This window comes from Grammomys surdaster, unplaced genomic scaffold, assembly GCF_004785775.1.
Source record: "Grammomys surdaster isolate TR1022 unplaced genomic scaffold, NIH_TR_1.0 367, whole genome shotgun sequence".
NCBI lineage: Eukaryota > Metazoa > Chordata > Mammalia > Rodentia > Muridae > Grammomys > Grammomys surdaster.
In genome coordinates this window covers 6,340,968-6,362,127 of record NW_021604786.1, presented here as the reverse complement: position 1 = coordinate 6,362,127, position 21,160 = coordinate 6,340,968, and the positions used below count along the sequence as shown (strand labels likewise).

General features: G+C 39.7%; 1 protein-coding gene across 4 annotated transcripts in view; it reads left to right on the top strand.

Annotated features, from left to right (window-relative positions):
* The first annotated feature begins 569 nt into the window (after nucleotides 1-569).
* Jmjd1c (jumonji domain containing 1C) overlaps nucleotides 570-21,160 on the top strand; it is a 140,450-nt gene continuing 119,859 nt past the window's right edge. For all 4 annotated transcript variants that reach the window (XM_028780266.1, XM_028780265.1, XM_028780264.1 and 1 more), the window contains exon 1: nucleotides 570-734. In XM_028780266.1, the coding sequence (XP_028636099.1) occupies nucleotides 570-734 (165 nt within the window). The remainder of the gene's footprint in view (nucleotides 735-21,160) is intronic.

Here is a 21,160-nt window from a genome sequence, read left to right as displayed (position 1 = left end):
AATGCTGGTTTAGAGCCGCGGGCCGCCGACGGGGGCGCGGCGCGGTGGGCGGCGCGGCTCGCCCAGGGCCGCGCGGGGATTCGGGCTCCTTGACGACGGCGCTATGTGTTCGCACGGCCGTCGCTCCTGACATGCGGACCTCCCGGAGTTGGCTCTGTGACCGCGCGTGGGAGCCGAGCCCTGCCCCCACACTCGTCACTCCCAGGGGGCGCCGACGGAGAGGCAGAAGCAGCCCGGCCGCTGTCCCTCGGCGGCCACCGCTCGGGGCCGCAGCGCAGCCCGTGGGCGGCACTACTTGGCAGCGCCCGCCGACCCCCGCTCCCCCGCCCGCGGAAGGACACGCGGCGCGGCCGGCCCGCTGGGCGGAGGGGTACCGGCCGCCTGCGCAGCCGCGCGCACATTCCTGTCAGTTTGCCTGTGGGGCGCGCGTGAGGCCGGGGGCGGCGCGGCTCCGGGTCGCCGAGCGTGCAGGGGCGCTCTCGCTCGCGGGCCACCTCGCCTGCGGTCGGCTCCTCAGCATGGGCGGCCGGTAGGAGCGGACCGCGCTCGTTCCCGGCGCAGCGGCGCCCATGGCGGTGGAGACGCGGCCCGAGCTGGTGGGGAAGCGGTTCCTGTGCGTGGCGGCCGGCGAGGACGCGCAGCCCGAGCGCGAGCAGAGCGGCTGCGGGCGCGGCTGGCGGGCGGGGGTCATCCGAGCCGTGTCCCACCGCGACCGCGGCCACCCGGACTTGGCGGTGAGAGCTGGCGGGCGTCACGCCCCTCTGCGCGGGGCGGGTGGGCAGCGCAGCCCGGGGGTGCGGGCGGGCGGGCGGGCGAGCGGGCGCGCGGCAGGTGGGGCGGGCCGGCCGGCCCGGCAAGAGCGCTGCCAGGGGCCCGACTCTGCGCTCTGCCGGGCAGACCCGTCCTGCGCTTGGCTTTGTAGCCGGAAAGGATGGGAATACTTTTGGTTTGAGGACTAATCGAAATTATTTCTTCCTTTCTCCATCACTTTGTACTTCTTTGTTAGAAGTGGACAATGCTTTATGGTGGTTCCCTCTCTTGAGTTTTATATGACTCCACAAAGGCTAGAGATAGTGTAAATTAAGGGTTCGAAGGGCATTTAGTACTTCTAAGTAGCCTCCTCCACATCAGTTACATAGAACACTGTCAGTATAAGTGTGTATTTATGATTTCATGCCAGGGCACGCTCTGTTGGTTACAAGCACATTCTCATTAGGGAATAGGATTAAGGTGCTGGGCAAGAGTAGAGGTAGGGAATTGACTAAACAATGTTCAGTAAATACATAATTTGTGAAATTCATAGCGACTTGAGTGATTAATTTTCTCCAGTGAGTTTTAAATATCCCCCTTGCATTTAGATCAAATCCACCATAAAATGCAAAAATAGTCACCATTTTGATATAGTTGTTGGAGTATGTTCTTTCAAACCATTCCTACCTGCTATCAATTCCATAGTTTCCCATGCACTGTATTATTAATTTAACCGTGTAAAATAGGCATAGTTGCGGATACTTATAAGAGGAGACAATGAACAAACCTCTTTATGGTTATTCTTTGTGCAAAAGGAGTAAAAGAACCCTTAAACTTTACTCATCTCAGTGCTTTCTTGTCATAGCTTAACATAACCACTGCTTTGTGTTTGTGTAAAATACACTGAACTTTCTCTTTCGGCTTTGATAGGAAAATTGAAGATTTTACGTGAGGATACTTGGATAATGGCTTAGACACTAAAGCAAACATGGAGCAGAATTGTGCTGGACTATGTTTCTATGTACATGAGAATTAGGAAATTATTTTACATTAGATAGTGTTGGAGACAGTCAGGCTCTGAAACATTGGAAGGCTTATTGGAAAGAAAGGGATACAGAGGGAATAAGCATATGACAGTTGCTTTTTTTGTAAATACCAAGATACTAAGGTGGTTACTTAGAAGTAACAATTGTCAGCCAGTCACTGTTTTGAATGGACGTAATCCAAGCACTTGGGAGTGTGGTGCAGGAAGATGTCAAGTTCTAGGCCTGCTGGGGTTCAATCAAGACCCTCTTTCTATTATATGTGTAGTTGCCTGTGGCTCACAGCAGTTGATTGGAAAAAAAAAGAGGAATTTCAGGAGGTGACTGATTGTTTACATACATTAAACTTATCTTTCGATTATTGGTTCATATACCTTAATATGTCGACATTTCATTTTATATAAGTTCCCACCCCCACCCCCATTGGGTTTTTCTGTATAGCCCTGGCTGTCCTGTAACTCACTCTGTAGACCAGGCTGGCCTTGAACTCAGAAATCAGGCTGTCTCTGCCTCCCAAGTGCTAGGATTAAAGGCGTGCACCACCACCGCCCAGTCTTTATATAAGTTTTAATGGACAAAAATCCATGCTGAACTGAAGCAGTGTGACTCTTCAACAATTTGACAAGTGATTTGTTACTATATTTCACTTTTCATTCTAAAACCTATAGTTTTTATATTTTTTCTAAGGGTTCCTTACATATTATATGAAACTATGAAACGTGAAATGCTTTAGCGCCAGTGTTAATGTGATTTTACGTTGAGCTACATTAAAAACCGCTCAGTTGGCCTTCATTATGGCATGCCTATTGAATGTTACTATGGGAGCAGAGTTGTCTTCTATAAACACTGTGACTTCTGCATAGTATTTCTTGGGGAATGACAGAAGTAAGATTTTCTTTCTAAGATGAAGTTTTGCTTTGTTGTCCAGACTGGTTTTGAATTTCTGGACTCAAAAGTGCTTTATGCCCAAGCCTCTCAAATAGCTGAGGTAATAGGCAAGCATGTGTCACTACACTCGTCTTGGGTTTTTGAGGTGCAAGCTATGATTTAGGTCTTGTTTGTTTGTTTGTTTTTCGAGACAGGGTTTCTCTGTGTAATGATTTAGGTCTTAAATAATGTTGTACACATTTCTCTATGCACTTGAGGTTTTACTTACCTGTCTACTTTTTTGATTAAAGTAGTGTATTGTTAAAATGACTTAATAAGTGAAATAACTAGATGATCATAATGTTTATTATGTTTTTGACCTGTTACTTTGAAATTAAGAAAATAGTCCAGTTATGGTAGTATGTCTGTTTTAGCAGATACATTTGGAAAGAAATGGAAATGTGCTTTCTTGGAAGTACTTTTCATTAAAAACTGTATTATTAGCCTAGGGTGGTAATAGTCTTTAAACTGTAAGCAAAGCAAACAAATGTGAAGAGTTGAGTTTGACTCCCTAGAACCTACCTCAGTAAAGGCAAGTGTGGTGGGGCACTCTTGAATTCCAGCCCTGAGAACCAGTGCTGTTAACACTAAGCCATTTCTCCAGCCCCAAGACAAGTCTTTATTCTGTAGATTAGGCCTAGAGTTAACTGTGTTGCCCAGGCTGGCCTTCAGTTCGTGGTCAGGATTCTGGTGCTTGCCTTACAGCTGTTTTCTACATTCTTTTTTAACCTTTGTTCCAACATTCTATAACACCACAATTCAAGTTCTTTTGAGCTGTTACTTTAACTTATAGTGCACTTATCTTTTAATTTGCTAAGTGAGGTTAGTTCCTTGCCTACTTAGTTTTGCTTTAAGACTTGTTTTGTTAATCTGCTGTGTACTTCTTTGTAGGTATAGATGATCCACCATGTAGGCATTGGTCATCCATTTTTCAGTCTCAGTGTATCACCTCTGCCCTGCATTTGACTCTAATACATGTCGTAGCATGAAACTAATTGCCTTTGGAGACTTCAATTGAAGTCTCATTTGTGGCCTCACTGACTGTTACAGTCACTTATTATTCATTGCTGTGCATCTCGTTCCCAAGTTGGGAGGAGACTGTCTTTCACCTTCAGTTTATGCTACTTCTAGTTCTACATCCCAGTACTTGTCATAGTTGCAAGTCTGTCTATGACTGCTACTTTCTTTCTGGTTTTTGGTTTGGTCTTTTTAGAAGAAGGGTCTTTCTACGTACTAAATACTCTCACTAAGTAGCCCTGGAACTAAATCCAGTTTTTGACTTTAAAAGGCCCAACCGTGCCCAACATTGTGTGTAGTACTTTTGTTTGACTCCATCGTGTATGTCTTCATGTTGTGTGTGAAATTAAAAAAAAATAATCTCAGAATGGCATATCTACCAGTTGGCAGTCATCAATAGCAATATAATGGGGGGTTGGCTAACTGCAAACTGTGTGACATTAGTCATGCACATGTTTTCATTATCCTAAACAACATTGACTTGTATTGGGCTTTGGTGTATGTGGATTATCCCTGTTGATGTTTGTTTAACTCTCAAGCTTTAAGAGCATACAAGAGCTCATCACAGCACTTCTGTTGGAAGTGATACTAAACTAATGATAGCCATAACATCTATTCTGAAAAATGCAGATGCCGTCTTAATATCTTCCTTAGCCTGCGTTTATCTCACTTCCTTAATGACTTCTTTGCTTCTAACAGTCGCTGGTGTTGCTGGTATGTCCTGAGTAGAGCTCTCCCAGCCCGTTTATTTGCTGTGCTGCTGTCTTGTATGGAAATGCGTATCTGATGTAGAGGAGTGCTTTTCACATGTCAGAGAAGGTTATCATTGTAGTGGAGACTAGACTACATGTTAGGGTTTTTCTAATCTAGGAGGTCTACGTGACTAATTCCATTTTTTGTGAGAGATGATACTTAGACTGAAACATCTGTTCCATCTGTTAAAGCCTCTTCAGATTCAGAGGGTAGCAGAGAAGGAAGCACAATGTATGGATATAGTTATGCACGGTCACTTTATATAGCTGGCTTTTAAACTATTTAGTGTAGGACTTTACTTTTTTTCCCCCCATCTATAAATAGAGCCTTAGCATGCAGACAGCACAGTGTTCCCTGAGAGATTTGAGAGACATTTTAAAGGTGGCCAACAATTCTCTCTTTTTAGTATTTGTACATTTGGCCTGTTAAAATTCATATTGATAATACTTAACAGGTCTTAGCATTTCTGTTGTATTCTAAAATGTATTGATTTAGCTTTTAACATAACTAGGTAATAATTGTAATGCTAAAATAAGTTCATCTAAGATAAGACAATTTATTCCCAGTGAGTATTTTGAATAGGTTATATGCCACATATATAAATAAAGTCATGATGGCAGCCCACCTTTAATCCCAACGTTCTGGCGACAGAGGCAGGTTGATGTCTGAGTTCAAAGCGAAGGTGAGTCTGGCTTACAGAATAAGTTCCAGGACAGCTAGAGCTACAAACATCCTGTCTAAAACACAAAAGTATTCATTCTCTATCTTTCCATTGATTCTTAAGCACATAATCATATGCTTGTGTTTAGGATAATTACTAAGCCCTCTGAAAGTTCAGAGCTTAGAAGAACCTGATATATATGATTGAAGTCAGTCATTAACAACTTCTGTTTCTTGTATTCATTGCTGTCTCTTTAGTAGGGCTAAGCTATTTTATGTGTTCAAAGAGCATGGCAGTGACATACTGAAAGTGACTTTGGGGGCGAGCTGGAGAGATGGCTCAGTGCTTAAGTGCAATCTCTTTACTTTTTTTTTTTTTTTTTGTTTTTTTGTTTTTTTTTAAGAGAACCTAAGTTAGATTCCCAGTACCAGTGTCAAGTGACTTACAGGTGCTTGCTATTCTAGTTCCAGGGCATCTTGATGCCCTCCGGGTTTCTGTATGCAGTTCACCCCAGCATACAAACTCATATTCAGACACACATAAACATGAAATACTAAGTAAAATAAAAATACCATTTCCCCCCTTATGCCTCACTCCCAGATACTTTTTGAGATGAGAGACTCAAGAATCTGTTTAAGATTTGCCCACTGTGTTGTGTAAGTTAAAAAAACAATATGAAAAGGTACATCTAGAATAATGTTTTTTACTTTCTTTATTTTGTAGTACTGTGATTTGAATTTGGGTCTAATGTAGGCTAAGCAAGCATTCTATCAATATTCTATCAATGAATCAAATCCCCATTCTTCTGCCTTTTTTTTTTTTTTAATCTTTAAGTGTACCTCTCTGGAGTTTGTCTTTCATCAATGGTTCTTAACCTTCTTAATGCTATGATCCTTCATGTTATAGTGATACTCCACTATAAAATTTTTTTGCTACTTTTTTTTTTTTTTGGTTTTTTTGAGACAGGGTTTCTCTGTGTAGTCCTGGCTGTCCTAGAACTCACTCTGTAGACCAGGCTGGCCTCGAACTCAGAAATCCGCCTGCCTCTGCCTCCCAAGTGCTGGGATTAAAGGCGTGCGCTATCACTGCCCTGCAAATTTATTTTATTTATGAGTACACCATTGCTTTCTTCAGATACCCCATAAGAGGGCATTAGATCTCATTATGGATGATTGTGAGCCACCATATGGTTGCTGGGATTTGAACTCATGACCTCCAGAAGAGCATTCAGTGCTCTTAACCACTGAGCCATCTCTCCAGCCCTTTTTGCTACTTCATAACTGTAAGTTTGTTACTGTTGTGAATGAATTGTTCTGTGTGTTCTTTCTCCCCACTCCCCCCTTCACTTCTCCTTGTTCAGACCCACTCGCTCTGGCCCAAAGGTTTTTTATTTATTTATTATATGTAAGTACACACTGTACTATCTTTAGACACCCATATGAAGGCATCAGATCTCATTATGGATGGTTGTGAGCCACCATGTGGTTGCTGGGATTTGAACTCATGACCTCTGGAAGAGCAGTCAGTGCTCTTAACTGCTAATCCATCTCACTAGCCCCCACCTGTGTGTTCTGATGGTCTTAGGTGGCTCCTGTGAAAGGGCCCTTTGATCACCAAAGGGATCGTGACCCGCAGATTGAGAACTGCTGGACTGTTATGAAGCTCGCACATATCCGTACTCCTTACCTATGTAGCTGTACTAAATGTGGGAGGAAAGGACTGCACGGTATCAGGCAAGATCTAGTATGAACCATGGGGGACATCCAATTCGATATTTTTGTCTAAAATAATTGAACCATATCAAATTTATCCTGTCCCTACAATTAATGATAACGTCATCATTCTTGTCCAGGTTCCTTACAGTGGCCTTGATCTGTTTTACTCAGATTTCATCCAGATGGTTAGCAAAGTGTTTTTTGGGTCCACTTCCTGAATTTATGCAGAACTCCACCATATCTTACCCACTTTGTACTAAATCACCATTATATCTTACCTAGATTATCCTTTATCTTTGTAACTAGCTGTAGTAGTCTGGGCTACTAGAACTTGTTTTTGGTTAGTGGGTACCTCCATACTCATAAAAGTGTGTCTATCTGTAGCAATCAGTCAGTTCGTGTCCTTCCTATGAGCAGTCTCAAGGCTTCTAAGCTGCTTATAGTGTAGAGGCTTTGAGGCTGCCTGAAAGGCATCACTACTCAAATGTCCCCTGAGGTTGTCTGTAGCTGTTCCTTATGTAGTGCTCTTTCTTATTTGCTATTCTTTGAATATACTTGATGTGGTCTTGCTTTGTGATCCTAACATGTGCATTTCTGTGTCAAATGTTCTTTCCTAAGATTTCTGCAAGAATCCCTCTTTCCTCTGTCATAATAAGTGTTCTATTTGTTTTCATTCACTAGAATTGAACTACCTTATAAAACGAGTTGGCTTTGATACCTGTTACAGTCCCCATGCCTGGGGCATTACTTGTTACGTAGAAGATGTTTGTTGATTTAAAATAAAAAAAGCTCTAGAGTTTTCTGATATTTACCTTTAATTCTTTGAGGTATATTAATAACAACAAATCTAATAACTCAGTGAAAGAGAATTTTCTAATATTTATGAATGAAACTAGAAAGCTCAATTTTAATTTATTAAGTTTTAATAAATGTGTTTAAATATATAAATATCAAGTGTTAATTAAATGGTGGACTCATTGAAAGTTTAGAAATAAACTTGGGCTGGAGAGATGGCTCAGTGGTTAAGAGAACTGACTGCTCTTCCAGAGGGTCCTGAGTTCAATTCCCAGCAACCACATCGTGGCTCACAACCATCTGTAATGTGATCTGATGCCCTCTTCTGGTGTGTCTGAAGATAGCTACAGTGTATTCACATACAGAGAATAAATAAAATCTTTTAAAAAAAACCTCATCAGTGGTACTTAGAGTGAAGAGAGATGATTAATGTATTCACAATTGTGACATGTAAATGTGTAGTTGTGGTTTCTGATGCAGAACACTTAATACCTTGTGAATTTCTTGAGCTAAAATAGTTGTGGTTGAGTCTTGTTCTGTTAGAAGACCCTTGGTAGGTTTCAGGATAAGGATTGATCACTGGAAGAACCACACCTTGATTAGAAGTTGAGCTTCCATACTTGCTCCCTAATTCCCAAAGGCTAGGAGAGGGGCTAGAGATAGTTCATCCTCAGTAGCCATGTCTTTTACCTATGAGAAAGCAGCCATTACAAACCCCTAGATGACCAGTGGGTTTTGGAAAGCTCCCATGTTGAAAAACTCGGTGTATTGGAAGGATGGGCATAAGATGCAGGGTGTGGGAGTCCTTGTTCTTTGTATTTCTCTCATTTGACAGTTAGTTACTAGATTATATTCATAACCTAATAATAGTACTTATTTTTCCAGAGTTTTGTAAACTGTTCAATAAATAAACCAGAGAAGGGGGTGGTTGTGGGATTTCTGATTTTTATACCTAGTTAATTGGCTACAGAGAAGTTTGAGTAACCCTGTACTTCCCTCTTGTAACTAAAGTGTGGGCAGTCCTGTAGGAGTAAGCCCCGCCCCTCCCTATTTTAAATTGGAATGTCAACTTCATAAAAGTTCCTATGCATGTGGATTCCATTCAACCCTTTTGAAATATTATAACATAATATTCGTAAAACATTTGCATGATTTTAGTTTTATACACACACTGTATGAATAGTATCTAGTGGAGTTTGCACCTAATGCTGAGTACCTGATGTTGGATTTAAATAGTCAGAGGTAAAAAAGTTCTGTTGAAGAAGATAGGATGTATTTGGTGGAAGGAGGAGGAAGCTCCCCCAAGTTAGAGGTTATTCACTGTATAATAATACAGTTACACTACATGCTGTCGGTATTACAGAAAGGGTAGTCAGAGAAATAGTGTAGCACTGTTGCTGATAGGTGGGCTTGATGGCCAAGCTGCATAAAGGGGGTGCAAGAGTTGGATAGACTCACTAGGAGTCCAAGACTGTGTTTGGCACTTGCAGAATTTTATGCCAGTGTTTTCTTTTTTACTCCCCTAGTTCTGTCGTGTAACCCACCACATTGTTGAGGTCAGAGGACAGCATTTTGGAGCTGGTTATTCTAATGTGTATTCTGAGAAGCCAGTTGTCAGTCTTGGCAGCAAGTTCTGTTACCAACTGAGCCACCTTGCCAGACCTACCTTTTTTTTTTTTTAAATCCCTTTTTCATCTTCTGTAGGTTACATTTTGAATTACAAGGCACCTATCGATGTGCATCATATGCAAAACACACCTTTCATCAAATCCAAAAGAGCATGCCTGTCTGCAGCACTTGGGACAATGAGGACTGAGAGCTGAAGCACAAATACAAATATGTGTGCACACAAAGCTGTCCTCACATACATCTCGTATATGGATGTACTTGAAACCATGTTTATGTTGTCATCTCTTTACTAAGAGGAACTGATAACTGGTTCATATTCAGTGTGAGGGTAAAACTAGGAGGAAATGAGAAACTAGAAGGCCCTCAGATTGATTGTTTATTTCTGCCTGCCAACCTAGGATACTTTACTGTTTTACTTGTTTGCTAGCATACTAGCTCTTAATGAGATAAGGTCCTTGGATCACTAGACAGTAGTTTTGCATGCTTGTTTGTATCTCATTTAACTGCTTTAAGATGATTTCCTTGTGTAGCAGATCTTAGCTGCAGTGAGCAGTCAGTCATTGTGCTCATTTACTAACACACACATATAACATTCAGAGTATTGTTTAACAAATAGTATTTTGTAATATATAAATTGTGGATACACAATATTGATTGTAAGTTTTAGACTAGTTTTGAGTAGTTGAGCATATCCATTCATCTTCAGGAAGCACAAATTGGCTATACCCCCTCAAAAATAATAAAACAAAGGACAGAGACGGTCGAAAGAGATGTGTTGGATGATAAGAAGGTGGGAATGGGGGATGGGTGCGATCAAAGTACATTGTATACATGTATGAAATTGTCAAAGAATAAAATTATTTAATAAAATAAAGTTTAGAAATGCCAACACTAAAAGTGTAGACAGGGAGTCAGCAGAGTAGAATATTAAGATTAAGGTGATGCTAGCTATGAAAAACCTGAAGAATTGGAAGCTAGATTGAATATGATGATGAAAACAAAGGAGATGGATGGGGCTATAGATGGGGGTCACTTGGATCTAAAACCAGAATATGCTCACATGAACTCATTATTATCAGCTGGCTACTGTGATTTTTATATGCTCACATGAACTCATTATTGTCAGCTGGCTACTGTGATTTTTGTGGTTGTTGATAAAAAAGGAAACTTGGATAAAAAGGGAGAAGGTTATATGAAAATAGAAAGTACTGATATAAGAAAATACAAAGTAGGGGGCTGGTGAGATGGCTCAGTGGTTAAGAGCACTGACTGTTCTTCCAGAGGTCATGAGTTCAAATCCCAGCAACCACATGGTGGCTCACAACCATCTGCAATGAGATCTGATGCCCTCTTGTGGGGTGTCTGAAGACAGCTACAGTGTACTTATAATAAATAAATAAATAAATAAAGTTTAAAAAAAATAAAAATAAAAAAAAATAAATGGCACTTAATTGAGTCCCAAAAAAAAAAAAAAAAAGAAAATACAAAGTAGAATAATTAGAACTTGGGATGGAAGATGAGGGAGAGGGGAGTGAAGGTGTCTAGTAGAGCACACTGACAGAGTGCATGCACATTGGGATCAATCCTACGACCAATACCAGAAGAGGAAAAAAAGTCGACAGGCTTCTATCTATAAAGGTGATTTCCACCTCTATTCTTAGCTCACTACTGATGGCTCCTGTGTTAGCTACTTTTCTGTGAATTAAACACCATGAACAAGGTAACTTACACAAGAAAGCATTTATTTGGTTGTGTGGTTCCAGAGGAATAATAGTCTATAATGGCAGAACAGAGGCATGGCCAAGAGCTTACCTCCTGAACCACAAGCAAGAAGCATAGCTCTCCTCCAACAAGGCCAAAAGCAGTATCAGCAGCTGGGGCTTACACACATAGATCAGAATGTAGGTGACATCTCATTGAAACCACCTTAGCTCCTGTCTGTCTAATTTTCTCAGAAAGATTCAGTAAGTCCCTGAGTGCTTACAGATTCTCATCTGAGATGTTTTCGATTCTTAGAAAAATGAACTGGTTTTCTTTAAGTGCTGATGGTCATATGTACTGCTTGGTGATTTCACTGTGTGATTTTCTATTGTAGTTCTGCTAGAGTCAGCACACACTTCTGGAGATTTTATACTGCAGCTGTTTAGGGCAGTTCTGGTTTAATAAATCACCAGGGTACCTTCAAAAATCATGGCCGTCATGTTGCATCTTGACTGTGGTGGTTGAATCAGGAGCAGAGTGTAGAACTTAGGAGCTTCTCTGTACCCATTGCCAGAGCCTACTCAGAAAGGTGAACCCCTGGGAGTTTGACTCTGATGACTTCTTATGGTTTTGTTTCTAAAAGAAGCTGTCTTGGTATGATGCCCTTGTTGGTCTTTAACTCCTGGGCTCGAGGGATCAGCTTCTCCCGGATTAATGCTTCCTAAGCATTAAAAGCTGAGACACAAGGCATGGACTTTCTTCTGCTCATCTGTGTCCATTCTCCTTTTTATTATACTGTTTCCCAATAATAGAATATAAGGAATTTGTTGAGAGTTACAGAATGAGATTACAGAATGAATGCTTGTCAGAATTCAGTCTAAACTATATGTAAAGGGCATGGCAGTCACTTGAGTTCGTAGATGCTAAGACAGTTGATTCCTCAGGACACGGCAGTACTTTGTATGTCTTTTTGTGCTTTTTGCCTTTGCCTGAAACCCCTTTGCATTTTGTCCCTCTGTTCTCTGCTTGATCTGAGTTTTCCTCAGTTTCATACACTTTCCAACATACTTGGTTAGTGACTTGAAACAGATATTTATAGCTAGTCTCTATGCATCTTTAAAATATTGAGCCAGAGACTTTTTTCTGGTTTATCAGCTAGAGATTATTTTGCCTAAAAGAGCGTTACGAGAGTTCAAGGAAATATGTTAAGCTAAGTGCCATAGTGTCTTATATTTTCTTGACTTTAGTAGGGGGTTCAAAAATAATGATCAATAACTTAATGTCTCAGTCTTCAGAGAAAGTATAGGTAATTAAAAGATCTAGAAAAAATCTTGTGGTTCTGTTGCTTCTGAGTTTCAGTTGACTCCTAGGATTCTAGAGGTGACTGTAGAGACTTGGTGCGGTGGTCAGCTGGTATATTCTAACTTTAATAAGTATTTTTTGAGAAAAAGTATATGAACAATTGTTACATGAAGTATTATATAAAGGCAGACCTCTGTTTGTGTTATATATCTTGCCCCAATAGTTTGAGATATGTTGTAATTATTTTTATAATTAATATAAAAGGGGGAATTACCATTGTGCTTTATAAATGATGTAGTTAAATTAATTATATCTTCTGTTGCAAACCATCACCACAGTTTTTCATATTCTGTATACTTGAAAAAGTTAAGTCTTGCCGGGCGGTGGTGGCGCACATCTTTAGTCCCAGCACTTGGGAGGCAGAGGCAGGCGGATAGGCGGATTTCTGAGTTTGAGGCCAGCCTGGTCTACAGAGTGAGTTCCAGGACAGCCAGGGCTACACAGAGAAACCCTGTCTCGAAAAACCTAAAAAAAAAAAAAAAAAAAAAAAAGAAAAAAAAGAAAAAGAAAAAGTTAAGTCCTCGATTGAGAGCTGTATATGTAGAAAGATAATTTTTATTATGTTTATAATTATTGATAGGTTGGTAGATTGTATTGATAGGTTGCATTCCCACATTAATGAAAAGTTATCACCTTCTTAATAATTTATTTTTATTTGATTGATTGTTTTGCCTTCATGTATGTTTGTGCACCTGTTGAGACCCGAAGAGGGATTGGAACCCCTGAGACTGGAGTGCTAGATGGGTGTGGGTCAGCATTTTGGGGCTGGGAAGCTGTGTCCTCTGCAGAGCGGTAAATGCTGACCCATCTCTCTAGCCCCACACTAGCTTTTCCTTAGTGAGATCGTATGTGAGGAAAGCATTTGCTTTGTCTTCATATAACTGTTAAGAAAATTTAACAGATGTTCATGGTAGTTAGATATTCAGTTCCTGTGTTTCTATTTGTGGATTAATCTAAAGCTGTAGAATAAATATAAAAATCTATGCCTATATCCAGTTAAAGCCTTGTACTTTTTTTTCTTTTTTTTTTTTTTTGTTTTCTTGGTTTTTCGAGACAGGGTTTCTCTGTGTAGCCCTGGCTGTCCTGGAACTCACTCTGTAGACCAGGCTGGCCTCGAACTCAGAAATCCGCCTGCCTCTGCCTCCCAAGTGCTGGGATTAAAGGCGTGCGCCACCACTGCCCGGCTAAAGCCTTGTATTTTTAATTGTGCTATAAAAACTTGTATCTGATCTAAGTTTTACCTTTTGACTTGGTTTTTCTTTCATACTAGTGAGGTTATATGTTGATGTATTAACATTTTCTTAATATTCTTGGAGAGTTTAGAGCAATGTCAGTTACAGATTGAGTTTTGGATGTATTTAGTAAAAACTCTAAGTAGCACTAATTAGACAGGGGAACATTTTTTGTTGTAAGAAGTTCAGAAGCAGATGACTTATTCTTTGCCTATGACAGTATTGTTCTATGGTCTGTCTGTCCTTCATAGTGTCATACTAGCTTCCTTTTGTTGCTAGGTAAGGAGTAAGTACTTTGTTGACTACCCTACCTCATCTCTAGATTTACATCGTGTTATCATCTCTATCTTCCAAGATACTGGGACACTGGATAACAGACACTTTCTGCTAACAGAAACTGCTGGTGTGAAAAGCAGGAATGGAATAGGTGTGTATAGGGTTTACAACTTGGAGCACACACCCTGGAACCCGCCCTCCTTGTAGACATTTCTCATACCCTTGGTTGGACTCATGTGTTTCATACCTGTAACCCTTCTGAAACCAAAAGCTATATATGCTGTGTTTTAAATGAAATACCCAGGTTCAAGTCCCTGCATCCATCTTGCAGCTCTGTCTGTAACTTCATGACCAAGTGGTCTGAACTTTGGAACCAACTCTCTAGTCCAAGATTTGACCTTTTTATTTTCTTGTCTATTTATTCATTTGATGTTGTAAATAGTCACTTGTTAATTTAAATGGCTTACTAATTGCCTGTGAGCTCTTTGTCATAGGGCTTTCATTCTATTTTCATTATAAAAATATTGAAGGCTGGGAAGATGGCACAGATGGTTAGGTAAAAGCCCAAGGATCTGAGTTACCATGTAACCATAATAAAGGTGGAAGAAAAGAACTAATTTCACAGAGTTTTGTCCTCTTTCCTCTACACTTGCTCTGTCATGCATGCACTTACCCCCCAACCCCCATAAGTGTAGACACACACACACACACACACACACACAGACTAACATACACTAAAAAATGTGAAAATTGGTGTTGGATTAAATTTAGTACTTCATACATGGAAAGTATGTGTTTAAGCAGTGACCTTTACCTTCCTGGTCCCCTAGAAAAGTGGTTCATCAGGATTTTAAAATGTTCACTTTTAATTTGTATTCTTATATAAAAAGACATTTTAAATCTTCATAATTTATTCTCATAATATGTTTATCAAATTTGGCAGCAGTATATTTAGCTAATATGTAGGAAATAATTTGAAAAATATGTGAACTTTAAATTTTGTCTTTAATGTAATGTCTTTTCCAAAAGAGCTGGAGGCCAGTCATGGTAGAGCACACCTTTCTTTAATTCTGGCATTCAGGAGGCAGAGTCAGGTGGGGTTTTGTGTTCCAGGCCAGCCTGGTCTATGCAGAGGGTTCCAGGATAGTTAGAGGTCCACAATAGAGATTCTTCTCCAAACAAAGCAACAAACAGGAAAAGAGCCTGGTAAAGTGATACATGCCTTCAATCTCAGCAAGCACTAAGTCAGAGGAAGGTGGTTCTCTGAGACTTGAAGGCCAGCCTGGTCTACTAGTGTGCTTCAGGCCAGCCAAGGTAACAGTGAAACCCTGTCTTTTAAAAACAAAACAAGCCGGGCAGTGGTAGCGCATGCCTTTAATCCCAGCACTTGGGAGGCAGAGGAAGGTGGATTTCTGAATTTCAGGCCAGCCTGGTCTACAGAGTGAGTTCCAGGACAGCCAGGGCAACACAGAGAAACCCTATCTCAGAAAACCAAAACCAAAACCAAAACCGAATGGATGCTTATAATCCTAACACTCAGATGCAGCAGAGACAATAGAATGGGGAGTACTGTGTCAGCCCACTGTAGCCTGTGTAGTGACACCATGTCTTAAAGCATACAGACACCCCTCCCTGAACCACTTGCACATACTTGCAATACTTTTTTAATACTTTAGTAGCTTGTGTTTAACTAATGTTTAAATAACTTGTCAGATTCTCTCTGTTATAGAGTATTTTGAGTGTGTGTGTGTATGAATGATGTAGTGACAGTAACATTAAAATTACTATTTATATGTTTATAAGCTTACGCGTACCATATACTTGCAAGAATGCTCATAGCTCAGAGAAGGGTGTCAGCTGCCCTGAAACGGTGAAAAGCACCAGCACCCGTGTCAGTCTCTATCATCACAGAAAAACCTGAACACTCCTAAATACCAATACTGCTTTCTAGAAATTTAACAACTGTGAATGAGTTGTAGAGCAAATTGCACTGAATTAAGCATGTTTTCAGATTTCTAAAAGTGACTATTTATTGTTGAAACTGTCTTTTTATTAGGACATATTTTACTGTCTCTAATATAAAAGAAAAATCTTTTTTTTTTTACCTTGGAAAGGTGGAGTTTTATAAATATACTTTGTAAATACAGAAGCATAAGTTAAAATACAAAGAGATGTTCACAAGTGTTATTTAAATGTGTAATTTCTCAGATAAGAAAGCTGTAGACTTTGCTGTAATTTATTATAAAACCAAGTTATATTCTGTTACTAAAATAGTGGTCTTTGTTTAGCTTCTTCGAGTGCAAGGAGAATTGTGTAGTTCCATTGATTGCTTCCATGCAATGGAAATCTGACCTTTAGCAGATGTTTGAGAGGTTGCCAGCACAGCATGATCAACCAGCTAGACAGTTTCCCCTTGTTTTTTGACAGGCCTTTAATGGTTTAGTAGCATGCCAAATTCTTTTCATTATATCTGAAGCTTTGTAAGTTCTTAACAGTATGCTGTAAGATATGATAAAATAAAATAGCTTTCCTGTCAAGGATTACATCCACTAACTCAAGAAGAAACCATTGCTAAAAATCTTTTCAAAATATTGTTGAGTGAATAATATCTTGAGTTGTCGTTTTGGACTGTGAAATTGTTAAGGTTACTTGTATATGTCATATCTCTCTTGCAGAAAGTAAAAGTTATTTCAGGGTCGTCATGTTTTAGTGGTAGTTTTAGGCACTTTTATTAGTTGACTTTTAAAAATAGTAACTTTTTAATAAAGATTGTTTGTTTGTTTGTTTGTTTCCACAGAGCAGTATTCTATCTAAAACATGAATCCACATTAAAACTTATTCTCTGAAAGAAAGTGCTTTTTAGGCCAAGTAATAGGTTCAGCTGTGTGGCTGTGTAGTTCAGCTAGAACAGTGTACGCTCTGTTTTCTTAGCTCTGTCCACTGAGTGCACAGGAAGGGAGAGGAGGAGAGCCTTAATGTTTGAGAACCAAGTCATGAATGGGCAGGCCCAGCACTTGCCAGACTGCATCTTTTCCTGCAGGTGTTGGTTTTCCATAGGACATTACAGTTGCTTTCCATTGTGTTAGATATGGCAAGAGAGATTGTATTTTAAATGACAGTTGAGGAATATAGTCTTGTTTGTTTTGCAGTATGGATTTGTAGCCATTTTTGTTTCAGGCTCATATACTGTAGTAACTCTTCCAGGGAATTCCAATTAGCAGTGTTGGTATACCTGTGCACACACCACCCTTCAACAGTAAAAAACCTTAAAGACCTATTCAATACCAGGAATTATAAGAGTGTACTAACTAAAATAGAAAAGGTGAAATACATATGATGCAGTTTCACTAAATACCATGGACCAAAAAAGACTGATTACAACCTGGTTACAAGTAAAATTGTTCTCTGTGTTCTTATATAAATGAGTTTGCTAATAATTGTCCCATTCTTCTTTCATACTAGTGTAATATTTTAATAGGTGAGGTTTATGTGATTTAGGAAACGAATAGATTTAATCCCCAATACAACAATACAAACAAAAAGTAGATAATGATACCAAAATTTATATGTCAAGTAGTTGCTATTAAATAGAATTTAACAGAGAGAGGCTAGGGTATTTTGTTTTTTCTTTTGTTTTGTTTATTTTGAGATAGAGTTTCTCTGTGTAGTCTTGGATTTCATGGAAACTTGCTGTGTGGAGCAAGCTGGTCTCAAGCTGGCCTCCTGCCTCTGCCTCCTGAGTGCTGGGATAAAAGTAGTTTTTCATCAGGGCCCAGCCCAGAAAGCCTAGGTTTCTCGCAATTTTCACTATCTACCAGAGGCTATTATTTTACTTTTTGTAGTTTTGTTGGTATGAAGTTAGTACTGAAAAAAAATTATTTTTGAAATAGGCGGTGTTTTGAGTTGTTTGCTTAACTGATGGACTGTCTTTCTGGTGTTGCAGTTACCCTTTTGTTCTACTTGGAGTGGCTTACATTTTTACTGTTTTTTTTTTTTTAATTATAATTTAAAACAGCCTTAATAGTAAGATATGTACATAGGAAACTTTGTAGGTTCAATTTAATGATGTATATCTCATCTTTAATTATAATACCTGTAGCTATGTACAGTACTATGAAACTCATTTTGGAAAAAATATAGGTTCTGAAACGGGTATGTTACTTACATTGATTTGCTGTGATTTGCTCGTGACAGGAAACAGCATAACAGCAGGAGTGAGGCTGGCCTGGGGTGGAAAAGCACATTGATAACATTTCACCACATACAGGAAACATCAGGTCAGCTTGGAAAGTCTCAGAAGTCTACATTTTGAGTACTACTGTGACTTTTCCAGCAAGGCTTCTCTTAAAGATTCCGTCTCTGTCCCAAACTGCATCATCCATAGGGACCAAGTACGTGAACCCGTAGGGAACATTTTATATTCAAAGCACACATGGGGTTTTCTAAGTAAACATTTTATATATAATTACACTATTATAGTTTCATCTATATTTGTTTTTAGAATCTGGAACTTTAGAGGTTAGAATTCCGAAATCTGGCAGGAAATTATACCATATGCTTCCTGAAGGCTGTAGTGGAGAATCTTTTCTGACTTTTATGAATATGTGACCCAGTCTATTATTGTTACATTCTGTTTCATAATAAGGTAGCTAGTGTTAAATGTATGATAGTGACATAAAAGTACTGAGGACCGTGAACAAAATGTGACCTTAGTTTAAGAATACAAGAAATTAAAAAGGTTGTGTTAATCAGCTGTTGGGTTTGAGTACGAATGAGAGAACCAATCCAAAGGAAGAAAGATTAGTTTGGCTTATGATTTTAGAGGTAGGCCACAGCCCAAGTTTGTCTGATTCTGCTGTTTGATATTAGAAGTGAGTTAGAATTGTCTATGGGAACCTGTGGGTCAGGTTTCTCCCTTCATGGCACCCATGCAATGCAAGATAACCAGATGGGTTAGGGCCAGCTAAAACATTTGAAGGCAAATCCCAAGTTCTACTTCTTCCAATTATGTCCTGCCTTCTGCAGTTCCACCAGCTTCCAGTAGTCTATTCAGATATTTAATACATCAGTGTATTAAACCACTGATTAGGTCAGAGCCCCTATGTTTTTATTTGTTGCAAGAAATGTCCTGGCATACATACTAAGAGGTATGCTTTCTGAGCCTGAGCATCGCTCAGTCCGTCTTGTTTACAGTCTCAATTCCCCATTTATAAGGAGAAGGGAGAAGGAACAGGGGAAATAAAATTGAACTAGGTATACTAGAAATAATTCTTAAAAATGTTTTTCTTAGACTTATTCTGTTTGTATTCACATGCTTCCATATTCCACTTGTGAGTGTGGAGGCCAGAGGACAGCTGAAGAGGTTCTTTCCCTCTACCATGTAGCTACTTGGTGATCCAATTTAGGTAGCCAGGCTGTACAGCAAGTACCTGTACATGATGAGCCATGTCACTAGCCGAGAGATTATCTTGTTTCTTGTTATGTAGCACTGGCTGCTCTGAAATGTAATATGTATCCCACATTGACCCTCAACTTTCAGGGACAACAGATAGATTCCACCTCACCCAGCTGGAAATAGTCTTGTAACACTAAAGGAGTATGGGAACGGAGCTCATTATGGGAGAGACTTTTTTTTTCTTAATCGTTTGAAGTAACATTAACACTTACATTTTCATTGTGAATAAACAGCTCAAGCTTGGCTGAGAGTTATCTGCCTAGGAAACAGCATTACTTACCCATATTTTGACCATCTGCTTTATATAAGATTTTTGAATTGACAGAATAAGGATTAAACTAAATAAGGATTTCTCTAAAGGATTGAATATAGACAAAGAGTCATGGAAGATCAAGACCTTGTCTTGCCTTTAAAAAGAGAGAAAGAAATTCGGTCCTAAACTAGCAGAAAGGAATTTGGGAGAACCCTCTTATGAAATCCTAATAGGATGGGCTAGAGAAATGGCAGTGCCAGTGAAGAGCTTGTGGTGCAAGCGGGAGGGCCTCAGTAAAGAGCAGTCCCGGTGAATTCACTAGTGAAAAGTATGTCATCCTCCTTCAGCAATCATCTTCCCTCAGCTTGATTGAATATTCCTCCTATCCTAGAGACCCACTGATAACCATCTCCAGGGAATAACTCTCTTCTGTCAGCCCTAAGGTAGGAAAGGCACTGCCTACGCACTGTTGCTTACATAGACTGTAGTTAGTTTTTATATTGGCTGTACTTCTCCCCCAAAGAGTTATAACTTTGGGGGCTTCTCTGTGGTAAACTCAATTGTTTACTGATATTCTCCAACTTTGGGCTTAGCTCAACTTTATTTCACTACCCCTGCCATTGCTATGATTTTATCATCAGTCAATTCTCTTCTTTAATCTAGTGTGTGTGTGTGTGTGTGTGTGTGTGTGTGTGTGTCCCTGTCTGTCAGTCTGTCCGTCTGTCTGTCCATGTACTGTATTATTAATGTGCTTACACCTTTACATTTTAGTCCTTAATGGCTTTAGTCTTTTCATAATATTTTGTCTTTAAAGATGTAGATAATAGTTACCTTAATCCCCCCAAAACAAAACATCATTAATTATAAGTAAAAATTATCTCAGTATAAACTTTCAGAAGGCTTTGTGTGCATGTATGGACATGCATGAAGTAATTCTTTGTGTCTACAGTCTAGATTGAGTTTTTCTCAACCTTCCTAATGCTGCATTACCTTAATAGTTTTCATGTTCTGATGACCCCCTGAACCATAAAATTATTTTGCTGCTACTTCATAACTGTAATTTTGCTACTGTTAGGAATCATGATGTAAATACCTGATATGAGGTGTATCTGCTATGTGCCCCCCAACAAAGGTGTGAGACCCACAGGTTGAGAACCTTTTCTAAAAGAATCGACTCTAGAACACGGTGTTGGGGGTGGGGGGGTCTTGAGTGGGGGTGGTAGCTGGAGAGATGGCTCAGTGGTTAAGAGCACTGACTACACTTCCAGAGGACTTGGGTTTATTTCCAGCACCCACATGGCAGCTAAAAAAATGTAACTCCTGTTCCAGGGGCTCCAACACCCTTATACAGACATAGACACAGGAAAAATATTGTACACATAAAATAAGAATAAATATTAAAAAAAAAACCGAGATAGTATCGGATTCCCTTGGAGCTGTAAGATTCCTGAGTGGGTACTCTGAACTGAGCACAGAACCTCTGCAAGAACACTCTTGACCATTGAGGCATCTCTAGCACCATTCCAGACTCCCCGTACAAGAATTGATTTCAAGGTGCCTTTCAAAAATAAAAAGATTTAATTTTACGTGT